At 41.7% G+C, this 24,416-nt stretch overlaps 1 protein-coding gene and 1 long non-coding RNA gene across 2 annotated transcripts in view; one reads left to right on the plus strand and one right to left on the minus strand.

Moving 5' to 3' along the window:
- dagla (diacylglycerol lipase, alpha) overlaps positions 1 to 24,416 on the plus strand; it is a 63,830-nt gene that overhangs the window by 18,395 nt on the left and 21,019 nt on the right. Inside the window, 15 exon segments of the mRNA XM_066647874.1 lie at positions 139 to 240; positions 837 to 1,048; positions 1,338 to 1,439; positions 1,811 to 1,949; positions 4,773 to 4,860; positions 5,100 to 5,234; positions 5,748 to 5,825; positions 6,922 to 7,046; positions 7,174 to 7,324; positions 8,014 to 8,097; positions 20,460 to 20,537; positions 20,725 to 20,805; positions 21,004 to 21,146; positions 22,661 to 22,729; positions 22,847 to 22,919. Of these exon segments, the coding sequence (XP_066503971.1) occupies positions 146 to 240; positions 837 to 1,048; positions 1,338 to 1,439; positions 1,811 to 1,949; positions 4,773 to 4,860; positions 5,100 to 5,234; positions 5,748 to 5,825; positions 6,922 to 7,046; positions 7,174 to 7,324; positions 8,014 to 8,097; positions 20,460 to 20,537; positions 20,725 to 20,805; positions 21,004 to 21,146; positions 22,661 to 22,729; positions 22,847 to 22,919 (1,653 nt within the window). The 5' untranslated portion in view covers positions 139 to 145.
- On the minus strand, positions 8,299 to 18,728 carry LOC136672219 (uncharacterized). Its single transcript, XR_010795778.1, has 4 exons — positions 17,189 to 18,728; positions 16,709 to 16,810; positions 14,775 to 14,876; positions 8,299 to 9,411 (listed from the first exon to the last, which is right to left on the minus strand). It is a non-coding gene; the product is annotated as an uncharacterized lncRNA (long non-coding RNA).

Here is a 24,416-nt window from a genome sequence, read left to right on the forward strand (position 1 = left end):
ATAAATCTCTCCATCACTGTGTAGAGACATCAGTGGAATTCCCCTTTGTATAATTCCAGTAGATGATGTGCAGGATGTGTGTTTATTTAAGTATAATTACTATCTTGATTTATGTGTGTGTGTGTGTGTGTGTTTCAGGGCAGTGATGCCGGGCATGGTGATGTTTCGGCGGCGCTGGTCAGTTGGCAGTGATGACCTGGTGCTGCCCGCTCTCTTTCTCTTCATACTGCACTGCATATGGTTAGTGTGTGTGAGTGTGTGAGTGAGTGAGTGTGTGTGTGAGTGTGTGTGTGTGAGTGTGTGAGTGTGAGTGTGTGAGTGTGAGTGTGTGAGTGTGTGTGAGTGAGTGAGTGAGTGAGTGAGTGTGTGTGAGTGAGTGTGTGAGTGAGTGTGTGAGTGAGTGTGAGTGTGTGTGTGTGTGTGAGTGAGTGAGTGTGTGTGAATGTGTGTGTGTGTGTGAGTGAGTGAGTGAGTGTGTGTGTGAGAGAGAATGGGATGTTTAACCATTTCATTGATTGCAGAAAACCCATAGTGTGTTGATATTTATCTCTAATTTCATTGCTGTCCAATTAAAGACATGTATCTCAGTGTTTGTGGATGTTTTACAGCATCATTTGAACACAGCAGCTGTCCTTCACACTGTGTGTAAATCTCATGACGAATGAACCAATAGAAATGCTCCAAATTTACTCTGAATACAGTCTTTACGTTGACTTCCTTTGAAAGGTTTAATCCCGCTCCTGTAAAGATTCAGATGTTTTGGGAGTAACTGGACAGCGATGAGTGCAAAATATATTTATATAATTACACGTGTGTGTGTGTGTGTGTGTCTCCAGGCTGGTGGTCCTCTCTGTGGTTCTGTTCGGTTTACCGTACGGTTCTGACGAGTCGTGCTCGGTGACACTGGTGGATCATGGGCGTGGTTACCTGGGCATCCTGGTGAGCTGTCTGATCTGTGAGAGCGCCATCATGTGGCTGAGCATGAGAGGCAGCATCCTGTACACACAGCCTCGCGAGGCCGTACAATACGTCCTCTACATACGACTCGGTAAGAGCCACACACACACACACACACTTTGGTAGAAGAGGCAGCTCAAAATCATTAAAAATCATTGGTCTATAATCCTCACTGTATCTTTAAATTCCTGGTGATAAATACATCACTGACCTGCCTCTGTGCGGTTTCCTCCTGGATCAGTGAGTGTTATTTAACCATAGCATCTGCCCATAGAGCTTTTTAACTTACCTCATATTTTATAATATCTGCTCCTGTGTTTTAATTCCACACTTCCATCTGTGCGTATGATATAATTCTGTGTGTTTTATCTGTTCCTCAGCCATCCTGCTGGTGGAGCTGGTCTACGCCGTGGTGGGGATTGCGTGGTTGGTGCAGTATTACCAACCCTGCTCCGACGACACTGCCAAAAACCTCGCTCTGGGTGAGAGAGAGAGAGAGAGAGAGAGAGAGAGAGAGGATATTACTGTGCTCTGTGGTGTTTATTGAGGAGCGAGAGAGTAGGAGGAATGATGATATTAAGGTATTAAAGAAAGTGGATAATAAAAAGTGAGATAAACCTGGTATTGGTGAATCCAGTGTGATTGTATTTTACTTCAGATTTACAGCAATATCTCGAGTGATTTTTAATCCAGTGTGAATTTAAAGTTTGAGAAATATTTGTGTTGTTTGATGTTATTTTTGATGAGAAATTCAAATATTGCCTTAATTTACATGACTTTAAATAACCTGTCGTTATGTATTGTGTGTGTGTGTGTGTGTGTGTGTGTGTGTGTGTGTGTGTGTTTATTACAGGAATCGTGGTGTGTAACTGGTTGGTGATCTTCAGCGTGTGTTTCACAATGATGTGCACTTTTGACCCAACGGGACGAACCTTTGTCAAACTGAAGGCCACTCGACGACGGCAACGCAACCTGACAACATACACACTCAGGTAAACAAACAAACAATACAGGTAAACAAAAACATCACACTCAGGTAAACAAAAACATTATGCTCAGGTAAACAAATAAACAACAGGTGTAAACAAAAACAAACCACACAGGTAAACAAACAAACAATGCAGGTAAACAAAAACATTGCACTCGGGTAAACAAACAAACAACACAGGTAAACAAATACATACTACACAGGTAAATAAAAACATCACACTCAGGTAAACAAACAAACAACACAAGTAAATGAAAACATCACACTCAGGTAAACAAACAAACAACACAGGTAAACAAATACATACTACACAGGTAAATAAAAACATCACACTCAGGTAAACAAACAAACAACACAAGTAAATGAAAACATCACACTCAGGTAAACAAACAACACAAGTAAATGAAAACATCACACTCAGGTAAACAAACAAACAACACAAGTAAATGAAAACATCACACTCAGGTAAACAAACAACAAATGTAAACAAAATATCACACTCAGGTAAACAAAAAACACAGGTAAACAAAATATCACACTCAGGTAAACAAACAACACAGGTAAACAAATACATACTACACAGGTAAATAAAAACATCATGCACATGTATATAATCAAACAATGCAGGTAAATAAAAACATCACACTCAGGTAAACAAACAAACAGCACACTCATGTAAACAAGTAAACAGTACACCCAGGTAAACAAACAAACAGCACACTCAGGTAAACAAACAAACAGCACACTCAGGTATACAAGTAAACAGTACACTCAGGTAAACAAACAAACAGCACACTCAGGTAAACAAACAAACAGCACACTCAGGTAAACAAGTAAACAGTACACTCAGTAAACAAGTAAACAGTACACGCAGGTAAACAAACAAACAGCACACTCAGTAAACAAGTAAACAGTACACGCAGGTAAACAAACAAACAGCACACTCAGGTAAACAACTGCATTCTACTAACTGCCAAAAATATGTGTGTATATCTATATTTTATATATGTTTATATGAATATAACATGTCTCTGATGCCATTGTGATGTTAATGATCTGTACAGGGCTGGCCCTAACGTTATTTTACAAGCTTCAAATATTTTCTCCAAAATTTCCCTGAAACGTATCCCATTTGAAGCATTGTGTTCTGATGCGGATCCCGCAGTGAACCTCCGAGGCTGTGTTCAGACGACGTTTCTGAAGCAGAGCACGTGTTTACCGTCGTGAATCACCCTCGTGAATCTGGTCAAAATGATTTCTCGTCATGTATCGCATGAATGGAACCAGGTGGAAGGCGGGAGTAGGTCAATTTAGGTGTGTGTGTATGAGCTGGTGAAGAAAACGATGGACCCATACGGACCCATAGGGGACTCACTCGTTTATTTAGTCCTCCTTCATCCACTCCACTCCTTCTCCACTTGTAAAAGTAGTGACAGACTGTTTGCTCGTGGATCTTTTGTGTCTGAACGCAGCCTTACACAGAGAAGTGAAGGAACGATTGGGTGTCAATGCTGTTGGGGCCAGCCCTAGTCGTGTGTTACAGTGTTTTTTTTCCCGTTCGGAGACGTGTGAAATGTTACATTCTGTGACTTTAATGATCAGTTAATCCGTGTTTATGAGATGATGTCGTAATCAGGGGCTGTTCAGTCTGCTACTGTGGAGTTTATACTCTTTCTGTATCCTTGTTGTTGTTGTTGTTGTTTACAGACGTGCTATGAGGCTCTATAAAGGGTCTAAGTCTTGTAAATGATCCGTGCAGTTGTTCAGTGTTGACCTTGGCTGAAGTACTGACCATACCCCTCAGTATTCTGAGAAACGAGAGTATCATGATGTAATTGATCATGATAAAGATGATCAGGTTCCATAGCCTTCAGCATTAAAACACACTCCGGGTTTAACCCCGTGAGGGATGGTCAGAGTTCAGCACAGCTTGGTGATTCTCCTGCTCAGCCACAGCCACTAAACCCACTCAACTGTGTGTTTGAGCAGAGAAATCCCAAACCTGTGCTGGACTCTGGCTCTCCAGGACCGAAGTTACACTCCCCTGACTCTGACGCTCAGGTAACACACTCACTCCCACACACACACACATATACACACTTACACACACACACACACTCACTGCTCTTCATCAGTAAAAACAATAATCATCATCCTATTGACCACCTTTTATCACCCATCTCCCCTGTCTGATTTTTGGTCTGTCTTTCTTTTACCTTTCTTTCTTACTTTTCTTTTTTCTGTCCTTCTTTATTTGTTTCTTTTCTTTCTTTCTTACCTTCTTCTTTTTTCATAATTTCTTACTTAATTTGCTTTTCTTTCTTTCTTTCTTTCTTTTTTCCTGGCTTTCTCTTTCTCTTTTGTTTGTTGGTTTCTTTGTTTCTTTGTATTTTCTTCACAACTAAATTTCACATGATTTTTGGTTTCAATGTTTGTTTCCGTTCTTCTTTCCTCTTTATTTCTTTCTTTATTCTTTCTTTTAATTTTCCTGTTTTTATTATTTCAATCTATTCTTTCGTTTGTATTTTCGTCTGCTTTCGTTTTTCTTTTTCTTTGCCGTCCTCCGTCTCTTTTCCTTGTCTTCGTTTCTTCCTTTATGTGTTCTATTTCTCTGTTTTTTTGTTTTTTTTTGGTCTCCCTGTCTTTCTTTCTTTTTTTCATTTTGTGTGTTCTTCCTGTGTTTTTGTTTTGTTTGGTTTTGTGTTTTTTTTCCCTTTCTTTCTGTCTTTCCTCCTGTCTCTTTCTTTCTGCCCTTCCTCCTTTTTGTCTTCTTTCCTTCCTTCTCTTTCCCTCTTTCCCTCTCTCCCTCTCTCCCTCTCCCTCTCAGACACAGATTGGAGGAGGGCCAGGCCAGTAGCTGGAGCCGGAGGCTGAGGTTCTGTATGTGCTGCACCAGAGCACACGACTCTCAGTCTGTAAGAAAACACACTCACACACACACATTTCTGCCTAGCGATGCTCATACATACATATACAGTATAATGCCCAATTATACCCTTATTACACACACACACACACACACACACACACACACACACACACACACACACTGAGCCAGATGACTAAACACCAGATTCATTCTCATTGGATTATCCCTATATTGGGAGGAATGTACCTTGCCGTGTTGATCAGAGCTCTCCCTGTGTTTCCTCAGGATGCGTATTCAGAGGTGGCCAGTCTCTTCGCGGAGTTCTTCAGGGACCTGGACATCGTGCCCAGTGACATCATCGCTGGCCTGGTGCTCCTCAGACAAAGACAAAGAGCCAAGAGATCCGCCATCCTGGAGCAGGTACCGTCCCGGTGTTACAGTGACACCTAGTGGCCCGGCTGATTCGGTTTTAAACCTGCCCCCCACCCCTGTGAATTATAACAGCTGTGACAGATGTGCATTCTCTGGCCACTTTATCAGAAACCTCTCTCTTGCTGAACAGCAGGTGACTGTAGTTCGTCTTCTAGACAGTCGTCGCTGACACGTTTCAGGGCACAGCCGCTATTGTCTGGACTGTTTTGGTTGGTGGATCTCTCTCAACACAGCAGTGACACTGATGTGTGTATAGAAAGATCCCATCTCCAAACACACAGACACACACACGGTCACATAGGGCACTAGTATTTGTGGAACGTTCCTTGGGAGGTCATTCAGACGTGTCCTGGACGTAAAGGTCCAGAGGCACTGGGCAGTTTATGGCAGGAATCCATTCTGTTCCCCAGAGAAAGAGCAGATAGATGTAGTGCAAATTACTCTGACTTCATGAGAACCACAGTCACTGTGTGTGTGTGTGTGTGTGTGTTTCCTGCTCAGCCAAACAACGATATCTTAGCCTTCCTGTCTGGAATGCCTGTAACTCGCAGCACACGCTACCTGGACCTGAAGAACGCGGTGAGTACAGATCCTAACATTGACCGTGTTATTATTAATATTATTGTTATTAATATATTTATTATATTTATTATTATTATTGTTAGTGCATTGCAAAGCAAAGCTATAGAAAACCACTGAAACCATAGCAACACCACGCCACCACCTGGGATACAATAGTAGCCACAAAGAAACAACCTAGCAACCACATGGAACCTCAAAGCAACTACAGTCACAGCACCTTTCAACTTTCAACTAATAAGTAACACTCTAACAGACATGCTGGAATCCATAGCAACCACTAAGCAACACCCAAACAGATACCCTGGATACCATAGCAACCACTAAGCAACACCCAAACAGACACGCTGGAATCCATAGCAACCACTAAGCAACACCCAAACAGATACCCTGGATCCCATAGCAACCACTAAGCAACACCCAAACAGACACCCTGGATAGCAACCACTAAGGAACACCCAAACAGACACCCTGGATACCATAGCAACCACTAAGCAACACCCAAACAGACACCCAGGATACCATAGCAACCACTAAGCAACACCCAAACAGACACCCTGGATAGCAACCACTAAGCAACACCCAAACAGACTCCCAGGATACCATAGCAACCACTCAGCAACACCCAAACAGACACCCTGGATACCATAGCAACCACCAAGCAACACCCAAACAGACATCCAGGATACCATAGCAACCACTAAGCAACACCCAAAAAGACACCCTGGATAGCAACCACTAAGCAACACCCAAACAGACACCCTGGATACCATATCAACCACCAAGCAACACCCTAACAAACACCATGGTTACCATAACAACCACCTAATAACATATTAACAAACACCTCGTATACCATAGCAGTAACCTAGCAACCCCCTAGATACCTTTTTTAAATTATTATTGTTTCTATTATCGCAATTGTTGTCAATGTTATTACATAATGGAAACATGTAAGCTTAGAACACATATAGAAAATACTGGTATTCTCTTTCTCTTTCTCTCTCTCTCTTTCTCTCTCTCTCTCTCTCTTTCTCTTTCTCTCTCTCTCTCTCTCTCTTTCTCTCTCTCTATCTCTCTATCTCTCTCTGTGCAGACGGAGATGGGGATGTATAAGGAGGTGTGTTATTACATGCTGTTTGCGATGGCGGCATATGGATGGCCTATGTATCTGCTGAGGAAACCGGCCTGTGGCCTCTGTCGGCTCCTCAGCTCCTGCACGTGAGCCTCGAAATCTCTCACTTCCTCTGGGATGAGTTGAAGTGGTGTGTGTGATCCAGAACTAATCATCAACACCAGCCTGGCCTCACTGATGTGTCTCTCTCTGTCTCTCTCCCACTCTCTCCAGCTGTACGTCTGGTTCAGGTTCTCGTTTGTCTCAGTCAGTGACAGTGGAGGAGGATAACTGCTGTGGTTGTAATGTTTTGGCCATTCGTCGGCAGTTTCTAGACAGAGATCTGAAACAGGTTCAAATTGTCTACACGTCCTGCCACGACGCGGTGAGAGAACACGGCATCCACTGGCCACTTTATCAGAAACACCCCCCTTCTGCTGACACTCACTGGCCACTTTATCAGAAACACCACCCCCCCTCTACTGACATTCACTGGCCACTTTATCAGAAATACCCCCCCCCCTCTACTGACATTCACTGGCCACTTTATCAGAAATACCCCCCCCCCTCTACTGACATTCACTGGCCACTTTATCAGAAACACCCCCCTTCTACTGACATTCACTGGCCACTTTATCAGAAACACCCCCCTTCTACTGACATTCACTGGCCACTTTATCAGAAACACCCACACTGTAATGTGTGTGTGTGAAGTGTGAATGAATGAGATCTGACCTGAAGTCAGCCTCGTTCAGTGGGCGGAGTGTGACCAAACCAGAATTATCTGATAAAGAAGCAAAGGAAGTTGGAGTCGTTTTAGTCCAATTACAGACACATTCCTTAGATCTGCAGTTATAGCATTTTAACCCCTGATTGGACCCATGTTGGCCAGTCAGAGACAACCTTTTTCACCGATGTACCATTTAGCTTGACTTTACTCACTTTAAAACAATCTGTAAATCTCTCTCTCTCTCTCTCTCTCTCTCTCTCACGCGCATACAGACATACACACACACACACACACATTTACTGAGCTGTGTTGTTGAAGCTGAAGACTGTTTGTGGTTATTATAGGTTTATGAGACACCGTTTTTTGTAGCAGTGGATCATGGGAAGAAGAAAGTGGTCATCAGCATCCGAGGGACACTATCACCAAAAGTGAGATTCCACTCACACACACGCACACACGCTCACACACACACTCGCACACACTCACACACAATCGCACACACTCGCACACACACACACACTCGCACACACTCACACACACTCACACTCGCACACACACATACTTGTTTCTGTGCGTTGTGGGGGTCACCTGGAGGAATACTCACATTGTGGGGTCCACCCTTTCCCAAGGTGCTACAGACTTGAAAAAAATCATGCTTTGTCAAAATGCACTTGTGAATCTTAATATCACTTCAAATTACAAATATCTCACCAAAATTGATTCTGACCAGACGTCCTCGTGACTTGTGGGGACATTTCAGGTTTGGAGTATATTTGGGGACCAAATATTACACAAATCACCTGTTCTCATTCTTTGTGGGGACCAATTTCATTTTGAGAGAGAACAATGTGTAATCTATAATTAATGCAGAAAAACAACTAATCCAGGCCGATGCATTCGTTTAAAGATTAATTTATTAACCTTTAACGTTATTTGAACTAATTTGTTCTTTTATTAAACTCTGAAAAAGATAGACACAGATGTGTACATACTGTAGAAGCAATGAAGTTAGCCAAAAACTGAGAGAATAAAACACAATATAAATAAATAATACCTTGAATAACTGATGAGCTTAGCTAGGCTAAAGAAAATTAAAAATCAATATGAACACACACAATATAAACTCAGAATAATTGACATGAGACAGTCCATCTATGATATTAACCAAGAACTCCATTACGAACACTGTACTTACACTCGCTGTCCATTATATTAGTTACTCTTACCATGTAGGAGCACTGCCATGTCTGATCCACTCATACCAGAGCAACACATTAATTGTGCTTGTGCAATGCATGGGACCTACACTACTGGACTGTTTGGTCCCACTACCACAACCTCACCCCAAGAAATGTATCTGGAATCAAAACAAATCGCGCTAGGTGGGGGTCCTCTAGGGGTACTGCCCATTGAAGAACAGGGTGAAATCTGGTAAACAAAGCATGCAGCACAAGAAATGGACACTATTCTGTAAATGCTGAACTACAAAATGCTCCTACATTGTAAATGGAGCTGATGAAATGAACAGTGAGTATAGACACAAGGTGTTCCTATCAAAACTGCCTGGTCCGAGAGAGCTTTGATCAAGTCTGAAAACAGAAACTTTAAAACAATATAAATCACATCACAACATTGCAGAGACAGGTTTAAGAGCCCACTGTTCAGATGTATACAGTGAACAAACAGCTTTCCAGGAACTTTCCATCAACATGAGCTTCTCCACTCCATGGAATTCACTGGACCTAGGTGACAAAAAAAAAATATATATATCTCAAAGGAAATTTTCCTATGCCTAAATTTTAATAAAAATTTCTCTTTTACCAACATCTTTTTGGGCACAAATTGCATGATTTAATAAGGCTGTTTTTCTTACAACATGCAAAAGAGAAAACAGACCTACATTGGCACTCAAAATGGTATCAAGCCCCAAATTAGGATTATTAGCTTTTTTTTTTTTTTCAAAAAGTGATTAAAATAACAATTTAAATAGATAAAATTGTTTTCTCCCAATCCAACAAAAAATGCCCAAAATAACTACTGCCTCAGAATTATTAAACACCTTTTAAAACCCTTTGTGACAGGTGTAATTAATACTTAGTAGAGTACCTTTTTACCATTTCTTTATACTTGAGTGAATCCATCTCATTCATAAAACAATTACGTTCATAAATATCATTCAATTACATGTTTCTTGATGGATTCCTGATATATGATCACACTGCACGATTGTAGCCCCGATTGTCTTGTCAAAGACTGTTTTAGGGGATCACGGGAACAACCCTTAGGTCAGAGGCAAATCAACACTATCTCGATCTCGATATCCAATAAATATCCAGTAGTATGAGACTTGTGACTGACAGTGAGCGAAGAGACAAGCTCCCATCAATGAGAATTTGAGGCATAGGCTGATGAGAAGAAGAACTACACTGTTGTCTGTGTTGTGTCTACTGGTCCTGTTCTGTATGTATTTTAAGATCTTTGTAATTACTGCATTGTACTCTCTGCACTAATGTTCTGGAGTCAAATAAGGGTAAAAAATTTTGAGTTTGTAAAACAATACTCACAAATGTAACATACTTTGTAACTGTGTTTGAGCAACTACATACACGTTAAAATCCACAAATGTATACGTCAAATTTAAAACAACAACTACAATAATAATAACTTAAATTCACAGATGTGTAAAAAAGATTTGCATTTGTAAATGAAATGTTGTGAATGTGTGAATCAGTAAAATACTTAAAATGTGCAAGAGCAAACCTTTTTTAAAGGTTCCAAATGTGACAGTGGGAGTTTTTAAATGAGATGGAAAAAAACACACATTCGCCTTCTCTGCTGTGTGTGCGAATCTCTTTTTGCAGTTGCGAATTAAAGACCCTGTTTTGACGGCCAATTGATGGACCAATAGGAAAGCTTTAGCTGGACCAATCAGATCGCAAGGTTTGTTTAACCAATCGGATTTGTTGCTGTCAACCATAGCGCTTTTCCACCAAAAGAACTCTGGTTCTTGAACCAGTTCTGTTCCTGATTCTAGGAACATTGGTTCTTTCCAGTGAACCACCGCATTTCTACACATTTTGAGGGGAACCAGGAATACGTCATGAACGGAGACACTATGGCTGAGTTCAGAGGCATCCTGCTGACCTTGTGAACAGCGGAGAAACGTAACCAAGAGCCCAGAGCTTCAAATACAGCGTTATCGCCCAGTGGAGCTTGACAGGGTCATTCACAACGTTTCATATAAATAAATAATAGGAAAAAACAGGAACATGCCCCATTTTTATGCATTTCTGGTGAAGTTAGGCGCAATTGCATGTGCGTTGATCAAAGCTGCGGCTCTTGTTTACGTTTCTCTGCTGTCCGTAGAAACGCGGCGGTTCACGGACCTGAGTTCATTTTGTGGAAAAGCGCTATGGTTGACAGCAACAAATCAATGTTCCAATTGGTTAAACAAACCTCACAATCTGCTTGGTGCAGCTAAAGATTTCCTATTGGTCCATCAATTGGCCGTCAAAACAGGGTCTTAAATCCGCATCTGCAAAAAGAGATTCGCACACGCAACAGAGAAGGAGAATGTGTGGATTTTTCCATCTCATTCAAAAATTCCCCCAGTCACATTTGGAACTTTAAAAAGGTTTGCTCTTGCACATTTTAAACCGTTTGAGAAGTTACTGATTCACACATTCACAACATTTCATTTACAAATGCAAATCTTTTTTGCACATTTGTGAATTTAATTTATTATTGTAGTTGTTGTTTTAAATTTGTGCATTCCAATACATTTGTGGATTTTAGTTTTACGTGTATGTAGTTGCTCAAGCACAGTTAAAATTTCGTGTATGTAGTTGCTCAAAAGCAGTTACAAAGTCAATTACATTTGTGAGTATTGTTTTAAAATGCACCAGAGCAAACCTGTATGTTCCAAATGTGACAAAAAATGCACACATTCACCTTCTCTGCTGCTTGTGTAAATCTCTTTTCACAGTTGTGAATTTTTGACCCTGATTGGCCAACTGATGTACCAATAGGAAAGCTTTAGCTGTACCAATCATATAGTGAGGTTTATTTAACCGATCAGAACATTGATTTGTTGCTGTCAATCACAGCGCTATTTCACCAAAAGAACTCTGGCTCCTAAACCGGTTCCATTCCTGATTCTTGGAACCTTGGTTCTTTCCAATGAACTGCTGCGTTTCTACACGTTTAAAGGGGAAACAGGTATACGTCATTAGCGGGGGAGTCGCTGTGCCTGAATACAGCGCCAGCACCAAAGACTGTTAGACTCATTGTTAGAGTCATTGTTTATTCTTTGTTTACCATGAAGTCAGACCCGAGTGAGATATAATACTGTGTAAATGTTGCCGAGTTCAGAGCCGTCCTGCTGAGCTTGTGAACAGCAGAGAAACGTAACCGAGAGCTGCGGCTCTGACCAACACAAATGGAATAGCACACAAACAGCACCAGAAACAAAAAAACAGGGCGTGTTCCTGTTTTATTTCTTTTTATTTATTTATTTGAAACGTTGTAAATGACCCTGTCAAGCTCCGCAGTGCAATAACGCTTCATTTGAAACTCAGCTGGGAACAAACTTTTCTAGGTCGCGAACCAGTTTGTGTAGATGGAAACATACCAAACGGTTCCAAATTCACCTTGCGAACTGGAACCGTTCTGGTTCCTTTTTGGTGGAAATGCACTATCAGAGATACAATAGAGTAGGGGTCCCCAATTACTTTTACTCAAGGGCCACATCCAACAAACATCGTAAAGGCAGGGTGTCATTCTCATATTTTTTCATACAGTACTTTACAAGATTTATTATTTCGGTTAATATATTAAGTCTATGTAAATCGGTAGGCCTTACTAACTACAGTTATTTTATTTTACAAACACTTCAATGAGAGAAGTGATAGTGGCAGGTGGAAACGAGATACCTGAATTTTTGTATTTAAATTGTATCAGCAGCAAATTGCAAGAATGCAAACCCCAGCCTTGTTTGTGTAACGAGACCAATGGCCTGATGTGGCAGCAAGTCCAGTTTATATTATTACATTTATTCAAACTAGGAACTATGACTAAACGTTAACTACATCAGTGGCATAGCCACAAATTGATCTTTGGGTGGGCCTGTGTAAAAGTGTGTGGGCACAATTATTCTTTCTATAATAATAAGCAGTGTGATTTATGAAATTGTAGGCTGCCAACTTTCTGAAACCAAATTTAGGGACACATTTATAGCTTTACTATTTTAAATACTTCACTAATTACAATTTATATAAATAAATCATGGACAGTTAATACAAGTGAGGACCAATGAGAAGCATGTTCTGTGGAGTACCTGCCCCTCCCTCTGGCTAAGGGAGACCTGCAGAGCTTCTGTCTGTTTCAAACTATAAGTTTTTACAGTCTAACCTCAAAACAATATAATAATATAGACAATAGGAGTGTCTCCCTAGAAGTGGTCTCTACGACGCTAGACCTGACAGTGTGTGTCACCAATAAAACCTTAAAGAGCTGTATCAGAAAAGAAAATAATAACAAATTCAAACTAGACCCTCAGTGACACCAGTCATGAGGTAACGTACACTGTAGTTCAGAAAAGCTGTCTGTATATTGACCTGTGAGTGTACTGCTGTAGTAGGAGTGTCTTCCTAGAAGTGGTCCCTACGACGCTAGACCTGACAGTGTGTGTCACCAATACAACCTTAAAGCGCTGTGTCAGAAAAGAAAATAATAACAAATTCAAACTAGACCCTCAATGAAATCAGTCATAAGGTAATGTACAGTGTAGTACAGAAACGCTGTCTATATATTGACCTGTGAGTGTACTGCTATAGTAGGAGTGTCTCCCTAGAAGGGTACCCTTCTATGCTAGACCTGACAGTGTGTGTCATCAATACAACCTTAAAGAGCTGTATCAGAAAAGAAAATAATAACAAATTCAAATTAGAACCTCAGTGACATCAGTCATGAGGTAATGTACACTGTAGTTCAGATAAACTGTCTGTATATTGACCTGTGAGTGTACTGCTTTAGTAGGAGTGTCTCCCTAGAAGGGGACCCCACTATGCTAGACCTGACAGTGTGTGTAACTAATATAATCTTAATGAGCTTTATCAGAAAAGAAAATAATAACAAATTCAAACTAGACCCTCAGTGACATCAGTCATGAGGTAATGTACACTGTAATTCAGATAAACTGTCTGTATATTGGCATGTGAGTGTACTGCTTTAGTAGGAGTGTCTTCCTAGAAGGGGACCCCACTATGCTAGACCTGACAGTGTGTGTCATTAATATAAGCTTAAAGAGCTGTGTCAGAAAAGAAAATAATAACAAATTCAAACTAGACCCTCAGTGACATCAGTCATGGGGTAATGTACACTGTAGTTCAGATAAACTGTCTATATATTGACCTGGGAGTGTACTGCTTTAGTAGGTGTTTCTACCTAAACGGGGACCCCACTATGCTAGACCTGACAGTGTGTGTCACTAATATAAGCTTAAAGCGCTGTGTCAGAAAAGAAAATAATAACAAATTCAAACTAGACCCTCAGTGACATCAATCATGAGGTAATGTACACTGTAGTTCGGAAACGCTGTCTGTATATTGACCTGTGAGTGTACTGCTATAGTAGGAGTGTCTCCCTAGAATGGGACCCCTCTATGCTAGACCTGACAGTGTGTGTCACTAATATAAGCTTAAAGAGCTGTGTCAGAAAAGAAAATAATAACAAATTCAAACTAGACACTCAGTGACATCAGTCATGAGGTAATGTACAGTGTAGTTCAGAAACGCTGTCTGTATATTGACCTGTGAGTGTACTGCTTTAGTAGGTGTTTCTCCCTAAACGGGGACCCCACTATGCTAGACCTGACAGTGTGTGTGTGCACATTTGACCAAAACCTTTTCAATAGTTCCGTCCTGAGAGGGTCCCCACAACGTAAGGCCTGAGAGTGTGTGTAACCAGTACCATCCCTAAGGCCTCACCCAAAAGCAATGAACTATCACAATTTTGTACCAGAGAAATTAACTTCAACTGACCACAGTGACCTGCCTCACTAAAACCTATTTCAGTGACTATATGGACATGAAACCTTTTTAAATACCTCCAAGTCAGAGGACGGAGCTCCAGCGCTGAGCACAGGACCGGAAGCTCAGTGGGTTTGTTCTACCATGTCCATCGTGTCAGCGGTGTCCTCTCATGCCTTCTACAGAGATTTCAAACAACAGTAAAACATTTCGGTGAACACCACACACAAATACATTAGTATTTAAAGTGCAATACATTTTACAACATGTTTAATCTCTCATCAGTTAAACAATTGCTGAGTCAAATTGACTTGACATGGATACACCATGGTATTAAAAAACGTAAGACACATTTGTCCTGACACAAGTAACAATTTCAGATTATACCACCAATACAACCGCCAATACAACCTAAAAGAGCTGAATCAGAAAAGTAAATAACCAATTTAAACTGGACCCTCAGTGACATCAGTCATAAGGTAACGTACACTGTAGTTCAGAAACGCTGCCTGTATATTGACCTGTGAGTGTACTGCTATAGTAGGAGTGTCTCCCTAGAAGGGGACCCCTCTATGCTAGACCTGACAGTGTGTGTCACTAATATAACCTGAAAGAGCTGTGTCAGAAAAGAAAATAACAACAAATTCAAACTAGACCCTCAGTGACATCAGTCATGAGGTAACGTACACTGTAGTTCGGAAAAGCTGTCTGTATATTGAGATGTGAGTGTACTGCTATAGTAGGAGTTTCTCCCTAGAAAGGGACCCCTCTATGCCAGACCTGACAGTGTGTGTCATTAATATAAGCTTAAAGAGCTGTGTCAGAAAAGAAAATAATAACAAATTCAAACTAGACCCTCAGTGACATCAGTCATGGGGTAATGTACACTGTAGTTCAGATAAACTGTCTGTATATTGACCTGTGAGTGTACTGCTTTAGTAGGTGTTTCTCCCTAAATGGGGACCCCGCTATGCAAGACCTGACAGTGTGTGTAACTAATATAAGCTTAAAGCGCTGTGTCAGAAAAGAAAATAATAACAAATTCAAACTAAACCCTCAGTGACATCAGTCATGGGGTAATGTACACTGTAGTTCAGATAAACTGTCTGTATATTGACCTGTGAGTGTACTGCTTTAGTAGGAGTGTCTCCCTAGAAGGGGACCCCTCTATGCTAGACCTGACAGTGTGTGTCACTAATATAAGCTTAAAGCGCTGTGTCAGAAAAGAAAATAATAACAAATTCAAACTAAACTCTCAGTGACATCAGTCATGAGCTAATGTACAGTGTAGTTCAGAAAAGCTGTCTGTATATTGACCTGTGAGTGTACTGCTATAGTAGGAGTGTCTCCCTAGAAGGGGACCCCTCTATGCTAGACCTGACAGTGTGTGTCACTAATATAAGCTTAAAGAGGTGTGTCAGAAAAGAAAATAATAACAAATTCAAACTAGACCCTCAGTGACATCAGTCATGGGGTAATGTACACTGTAGTTCAGATAAACTGTCTGTATATTGACCTGTGCGTGTACTGCTTTAGTAGGTGTTTCTCCCTAAACGGGGACCCCACTATGCTAGACCTGACAGTGTGTGTCATTAATATAAGCTTAAAGAGCTGTGTCAGAAAAGAAAATAATAACAAATTCAAACTAGACCCTCAGTGACATCAGTCATGGGGTAATGTACACTGTAGTTCAGATAAACTGTCTGTATATTGACCTGTGCGTGTACTGCTGTAGTAGGTGTGTCTCCCTAAACGGGGACCCCACTATGCTAGACCTGACAGTGTGTGTGTGCACATTTGACCAAAACCTTTTCAATAGTTACGTCCTGAGAGGGTCCCCACAACGTACGACCTGAGAGTATGTGTAACCAGTACCATCCCTAAGGCCTCACCCAAAAGCAATGAGCTATCACAATTTTGTACCAGAGAAATTAACTTCAACTGACCACAGTGACCTGCCTCACTAAAACCTATTTCAGTGACTATATGTATATGAAACCTTTTTAAATACCTCCAAGTCAGAGGACGGAGCTCCAGCGCTGAGCACAGGACCGGAAGCTCAGGGGGTTTGTTCTACCATGTCCATCATGTCAGCAATGTCCTCTCATGCCTTCTACAGAGATTTCAAACAACAGTAAAACAGCCTACAGTTAATGAAATATCACAATTTAATATTAAACATTTGGTAACCACAAATGAGACTATCAGTGTAATTTAATGAATACACAATCTTTTATTTTAATCTACATATTATGCATAACCTAGCTTCAGTTCAAAAATTGAAAAGTTTTAAAAACACATTAGCATTTAACAGAAAATAAAAATAAAAAGCTGAATTTTACCAGTACTCCTTATATTACAAATAACTACTCTACAACTGCTTAAAGGCTGCTAATTTAAAACATTAAGTGAACTATACAGGCAAAAAAAAAAAAACAACAACAACATAATGCACAATTTAATCTTGTAGAAAAGATTATACTAGATTTACCTTTATATGAGTTTAGAGATACCTTCCAATACATTGGTGTTGATAGTGGCACTGATGACATTCTGTGCTGCTTCATCAAGTGCTTTCACTCTCCTCCGTCTCAATTGTACTGTCCTCCTGGAACTCACAATATGCGTAAATGTAGGCAGACAAATCATAACCTAGCCACTGAAATACATTGCATTGTAATGCTGGTCCCAAGCGTGTATACATAGGGAGGGTTGTGTCAGAAAGATTATCTTTTGTATAAACTATGTCAAATTAACAATGCAGATCACTAAAAAGAGTTCCATATCGGATCAGAGAAGGCCCGGGTTAACAACATCCACCATTGGGATTGTTTCCTGCCAGTGTACCAGTGGAAATTGGGCTACTGTTGGTCACAGGAGGAGAAGGAGAGGGGGAACAAGAGTTGAGAGACAAAATAAAGAAGAGGGTGAGGAAGGTGGAGGTGAGAGTGGAAACACTGAACGTTAGCAATATGACTGGTAAAAGGAGAGAGGTAACTGATATGGTGGTAGAATTTGCCCCAAAAAATGCAAATGGCAGTAGTAAATACTTATTTTCAGAAGAAGGAAGAGCATAGGGTGACATTTAAGAGTGGAGGAAGGTCTACACATGTGGACTATGTTTTATGCAGGCGAAGCAACCTGAAGTAATTTAGTGACTGTAAGGTGGTGGCAGTGGTAAAGTATAGCAAGGCAGCATCAGACGGTGGTGGTAGGTAGGATGTATTTGGAGGTGAAGAAAAGGAAGTGGGTGAGGGCTAAATCACAGATCAGATGGTGGACGTTAAAGTAAGAACAGTACGGTGTGTGATTCAGGGAGGAGGTGAGGCAGATGCTAGGTGGGGTGGACGAGATGATGGACAGATGGGCAGAGACTGCAAAAGCAGTGAGGGAATCGGCTACAGGTACTGTGTTTGTTGTATGGACAGAGGAAGGAAGGGAGGAGACTTTGTGCTGGAATGAGGAGATCATGCAGGAAATCTTAAGAAGGAAGTGGTCGACAAAACAGAATTGGAATCTCAAGAGAGATGTCTAAAGAAATACAAAAAAATGCAGCATCAAGCAAACGGAGAAGTGACAAAGGCTAGGGAAAATGCACGTGAAAAGTTGTATGAGAATATGGATAGTGAGGTTAGAATAAAAGACATGTATCGACTGGCGAGATGAGAGAGGAACAGGATGTGAGGATGTACAGCATGTTAGGATGATAATGAATGTAGAAGGTATTGTGCAGACTAATGAAGAGATGATATTTGAAGGTGGAAGGAGTACTTTGAGGAACGGATAAATGTTTGTGAGGAGAATAGGGAGCATGTTAAGGTTATTCTGGAGCTATGGAGGAACACAGTAATTCATTCACTCACTTACTGTAAGTACACATCTAAATGTGAATAAACAGTTCTCGTATTCTGAGCTTAGATGCAGATCAGTCGAGGGGTCAGTGCATTACTTTTTCTCCTCCCAGATCTTTCCCTTATCCTCTTTCCACCTGCCCAGGAATGGCTTCTGCTGTCTCCCTCTCCAAAATCTCTCTCTCCCTAAAAGTAAACGAATACAAACAAACCAAATGTTACAAGCAAGTCAGGCTTATAGTACACACCAAATGCTCACTGATTTTCAAATGAAGGAGTTGCAAATATAATCATAGGCTACAATGTCAAACACATTGTTTTAGATTTGCAGATTTTTAACATCTCAAAGCAATTTTACGTGATTTAAACTAATTACAAAAACCCACATATTGGCACTTTAATTTAACTTTCACGTCTGTCTTTCTCTCTCAAGTGAATGCACTGAAAATACAGTTTTAATAAAACTCTCTAACTTTCTCTCTGTCTCCAACACGCATTCATGGAAACAGAGTCCTCTAAAAACTTAATTTTACAAAACCAGCCGAATATTCTCTCTGTATCCAGTATAGCGTTAGCTAAAGCACGAAAGCTTTTAACGTCACATTTCACGGGCCTCTTTCTCTCTGCACTACTCTCGCACGGAAATATAGCCCTTTAAAACATTTAAAACAGCTTAATAACTCCCATTCTCTCTATATACACACATAAATACGACTAAAATAAGCGTTACATTACCGAGTAAAGCCATATATTTAAGCCGTTGTTTATTACCTTTCAGCTCGTCCTGTGCACGACCCCGCAGACTCTTCGTGGAACAGAGGGATTATGGGAAGTGTAGTTCCTTTGTAGTTCCGAGTTGCTTTTCCTTCATTCAATGTAGAACGGTGAAAACTACAAACCGCCATTTTATATTCGCTTCCATTACACAGAGCCATTATCTTCAACCAAATGTTCGGCTGAGCTATTTTAATACATAAAGAGTGGACTATATTTACACGTATATGAATTTTACTCTTGAACGTGTCACCATTAAAGACTTTATAACGCTGATGTTTGAACTAAAAGTTTTAATTTAAACAATTTAATTCGCCTCCTCACTAACTTACAATATACTACACCAGGATTAATATTTTGTAACTAAATGTATGTCCATGTACATTTCTTGTTAAGATTATTTTCTATGTTTAAAAGACTAACTAGTTGTGTACGGTGTTTTATTTGTGTTTACCTTGGAGAAGGAGCCATTAATGCAGTGTTTAAAGGACCCTAGTTCATTTAATATGAGTCACTATCAGTGTTGCGTAGACGCAGTAGTGAAGTGTGTACGGACCCCCACGATCTGTGTGTTCATGCAATACCACCGAGTGCCACCGGGGGCGTGGTGAGCAGAGTCACACACAGATGAGACACACGGCTGTCAGGTTTGTGTGAAGCATGGGGGCCAAAAAAAAAACTGCACCACCCATATCAGCATGGCCTCCTGAGTCAGCTGACCCATTTTGGCTGAAAACATTGTGGGGACCAGCAAACCGGTCCCCACCATGTTTTTGGTCCCCACACCGTGAGTGTGCTAACAGGTTGCGGACCCCACCATGTAATATAAACAAACACACACACACACTCGCACACACACACACACACTCGCACACACTCGCACACACACACACACTCGCACACACTCACACACACTCACACTCGCACACACACACACACACACACACACACACACTCGCACACACACACACACACTCACACACACTCGCACACACTCACACACACACACACACACACACACACACACACACACACACACACACACTGAACTGAACTCCCAAACTAGGTCTTCAACCACTCAGTCCTGTCTGTCTCTCTCTCTCTCTCTCTCTCTCTCTCTCTCTCTCTCTCTCTCAGGATGCTCTAACTGATCTTACTGGGGATTCAGAGCGTTTGCCTGTTGAGGAACAGCATGGGATCTGGCTCGGGCACAAGGTACACACACACACACACACACACACACACACACACACACACACACACACACACTGCGGCTGCTACTCTTGTCTATTTTGTCCAAGACCACTTTGGACAAAATAGACAAGAGCCAATGTGATTTTTGTCTTTCTGCTTCCTGTCTAATAATGTCTCTCTCTCTCTCTCTCTCTCTGGTGTTTCTCAGGGTATGGTTTACTCCGCAGAATACATTAAAAAGAAGCTGGAACAGGAGATGATTCTGTCTCAGGCCTTTGGAAGAGATCTGGTATGCTTTGGTTTAAGGTGTAGGTGGGAAACTGCAGTCCACCGCCCGTAAACAGCCCACCGCTCAAATCACTTCAGTAAAAATACTGTTTGCTGCTGATTGGGCAGGTGACTGAGTGCAGCTGGAGGAGCATGTGTTAGAGTAAACCCAGCTTGGTTTCTGTCTCATGACCCTCTTTTGTTTTCTTGTTCATTTCAGAGTAAAGGGACCATGCATTATGGGCTGGTGATCGTGGGTCATTCTCTGGGAGCTGGTACTGCTGCCATTCTGTCCTTTTTGCTCCGCCCACAGTATCCCACACTGCACTGCTACTCTTACTCTCCACCTGGAGGTCTTCTCAGGTCAGCCTCGAGAGCCCCGAGCAGCTCATATATGTGTGTGTGTGTATCATCAGTGGATCTTAGGCCACATGCAGATCGTTCGACTGGTACCACTGGAATAAGACACTTTCTGTGCATAAAATCACCTTCTCCACAGTGGAGACTTACGTCTGTGACCTGCTTCGGTCCAAACCCCACGAGCCCCACAGCAGTGTTCTCCCCCTGTGTAAACAGCCCCTGTTCAGAACGCCCGCTTTCAGCACCTGTTCCTTTAAATGATAATGAGCCGCTCGCTGTTCACCCCGACCCTGAGCGCACAGCAGTGAGGAGCGAGGAGCAGAAGCTCTGGTTTTTAGCCGTTTTCACTCTGTTCTCTTTCTTCTCCGTTTTTACTCAGTGCTCTTATTTCTCCGCGCTCGTTGTGTCTGTTTCGCTGACTTTAACCTCGTCTTTGTGCTCTCACATAAACGCGGGTCCAGCGCTGTGATTGGACAGACTCAGATGAGGGGGCGGGGCCATTTTAAAGAAGCAGAGCAGGGAATGCACAGATTAAAGTACAGACTTGATGAACAAAGGAGTTTATAATAATATTAACCCTTTAAAACAAGCCAGAATTGTCTAGAAACAGATAAAAATGTCAAAATAGTAAAACTGTGGACTAGATTTCAGAGGATTTCTTAATAAGAGGTCACTGTTTACTGAGTGGACTAGCCCCTTTTCCTATGGATTGCTGAGAGTGGAGTTTAGATGTAGGGCACTTAGTCAGACAATGAGTACAGAGGGATGATGGGAAAAGCCCATTACGTGTGTATAATAGATTCAGTCTTGTGGGGGCTTGTCTAAATGACCTCAGTAAAACCTTCCGTCTCCATCCATTAAGTGCTATTTGCGAGACTCTTCGCAGAGAGAAGTTGAACCCTCCACTGTGTTCAAACTTGACTATGATCAGGTCATGGCTGCTCTCTGAGACAAGGCTCTGGATGGAGCTGATGTTACTGATGATGCGGGTTTTATTTCTCTGATGTGTTTGTTTCGTATCTGAAGTTTGCATATTGTTTTTACCCTGGGGCTGCGAGGCTGCGAGGTGAATGAAGCCATGCGTTTAATTTCTTCTCCACCAGCCGCAGCACTGACCTCCACCTTTATCTACACACCTTTATCTGAATGAAATGGATATCACTGCTCTCTAGAGAAAAATATAGCCCCAGAATAGTGACTTTACAGAAGGAGAAAACCTTCTTAAATTTCAGTGGAAGTGAATGTAAAAAGAGTCATTTTGGAGCGTTTCTATTGGTTAATTCATCATTTAATATTCACACAGTGTGAAGGACAGCTTATGTGTTCAAATGATTTCAACGGAACATCCACACACACGGAGATACGGGTTTTTCTTTGGACAGCGACAATACGTTATTTAGTTAAAATCTAAAAATATATTACTACATTTAAATTAAGAAACCTTTCCCCTGGGGTAGTGTTTTATAAACATGTTTATTATAACTGTGTCTAACTGTGTGTGTGTGTGTGTTTCTCAGTGAGGATGCGATGGAGTACTCTAAGGAATTTGTCACTTCTGTGGTGTTGGGCAAAGACCTTGTGCCCAGGTGAGTTCTGCAGAATGCCCATATTATCAGGGGTGTGTGTGTGTGTGTGTGTTAGTGTTAGTGTTAGTGAAGCAGATGTGAAGTTAAAGTGATAGTCGTATGTTTTGTGCACCCCAGGATCGGTCTTTCTCAGCTTGAGGGATTCCGTCGGCACCTTCTCGAGGTTTTACAGAAGAGTGACAAACCAAAGGTAGATAACACACTCTCACACACACACTGTTACACACACACTCTCACACACTCACACACACGCACACTCTCACACACTCACACACACACTCTCACACACACTCACACACTCTCACACACTCACAAACTCTCACACACTCACACACACACACACTCTCACACACACACTCTCACACACTCACACACTGTTACACACACACTCTCACACACACACACTGTCATATACAGACTCTCTCACACACACTCACACACACTCACTCACACACTCTCACACACAGTCATACACACACTCTCACACACAAGCTCTCACACTCTCTCACACACACACTGTCATACACACACTCTCACACACAAGCTCTCTCACACACACACTGTTACACACACTCTCACACACAAGCTCTCTCACACACACACTGTTACACACACTCTCACACACAAGCTCTCACACTCTCTCACACTCTCTCACACACACTCTTACACACTCTCTCTCACACACACTCTTACACACAAGCTCTCACACTCTCTCACACACACTCTCACACACACTCTTACACACACTCTCTTACACACACTCTTACACACAAGCTCTCACACTCTCTCACACACAAGCTCTCTCACACACACACTCTCACACACACTGTTACACACACTCTCTCACACACACTCTCTCACACACACTCTTTCACACACACTCTTTCACACACACTCTTACACACACTCTCACACACACTCACACACACACTGTCATACACACACTCTCACACACAAGCTCTCACACTCTCTCACACACACACTGTCATACACACACTCTCACACACAAGCTCTCACACTCTCTCTCACACACACTGTCATACACACACTCTCACACACAAGCTCTCACACTCTCTCACACACACACTGTCATACACACACTCCCACACACAAGCTCTCTCACACACACACACTCTCACACACACACTGTTACACACACTTTCACACACGCTCTTTCACACACACTCTTACACACACTCTCACACACACACACTCACACACACACTGTCATACACACACTCTCACACACAAGCTCTCACACTCTCTCACACACACACTATCATACACACACTCTCACACACACAAGCTCTCTCACACATACATTCACACACACACATTGTTACACACACTCTCACACACAAGCTCTCACACTCTCTCACACATACACTGTTACACACACACACTCTTACACACACTCTCACACACAAGCTCTCACACTCTCTCACACACACACACACACACACACACACTGTCATACACACACTCTCACACACAAGCTCTCTCACACACACATTCACACACACACACACACTCTCACACACACACTGTTACACACACTCTCACACACAAGCTCTCACACTCTCTCACACATACACTGTTACACACACACACTCACACACAAGCTCTCACACTCTCTCTCACACACACTCTTACACACACTCTCACACACAAGCCCTCACACTCTCTC

Source organism: Hoplias malabaricus, chromosome 16 (genome assembly GCF_029633855.1).
Source record: "Hoplias malabaricus isolate fHopMal1 chromosome 16, fHopMal1.hap1, whole genome shotgun sequence".
Lineage (NCBI taxonomy): Eukaryota > Metazoa > Chordata > Actinopteri > Characiformes > Erythrinidae > Hoplias > Hoplias malabaricus.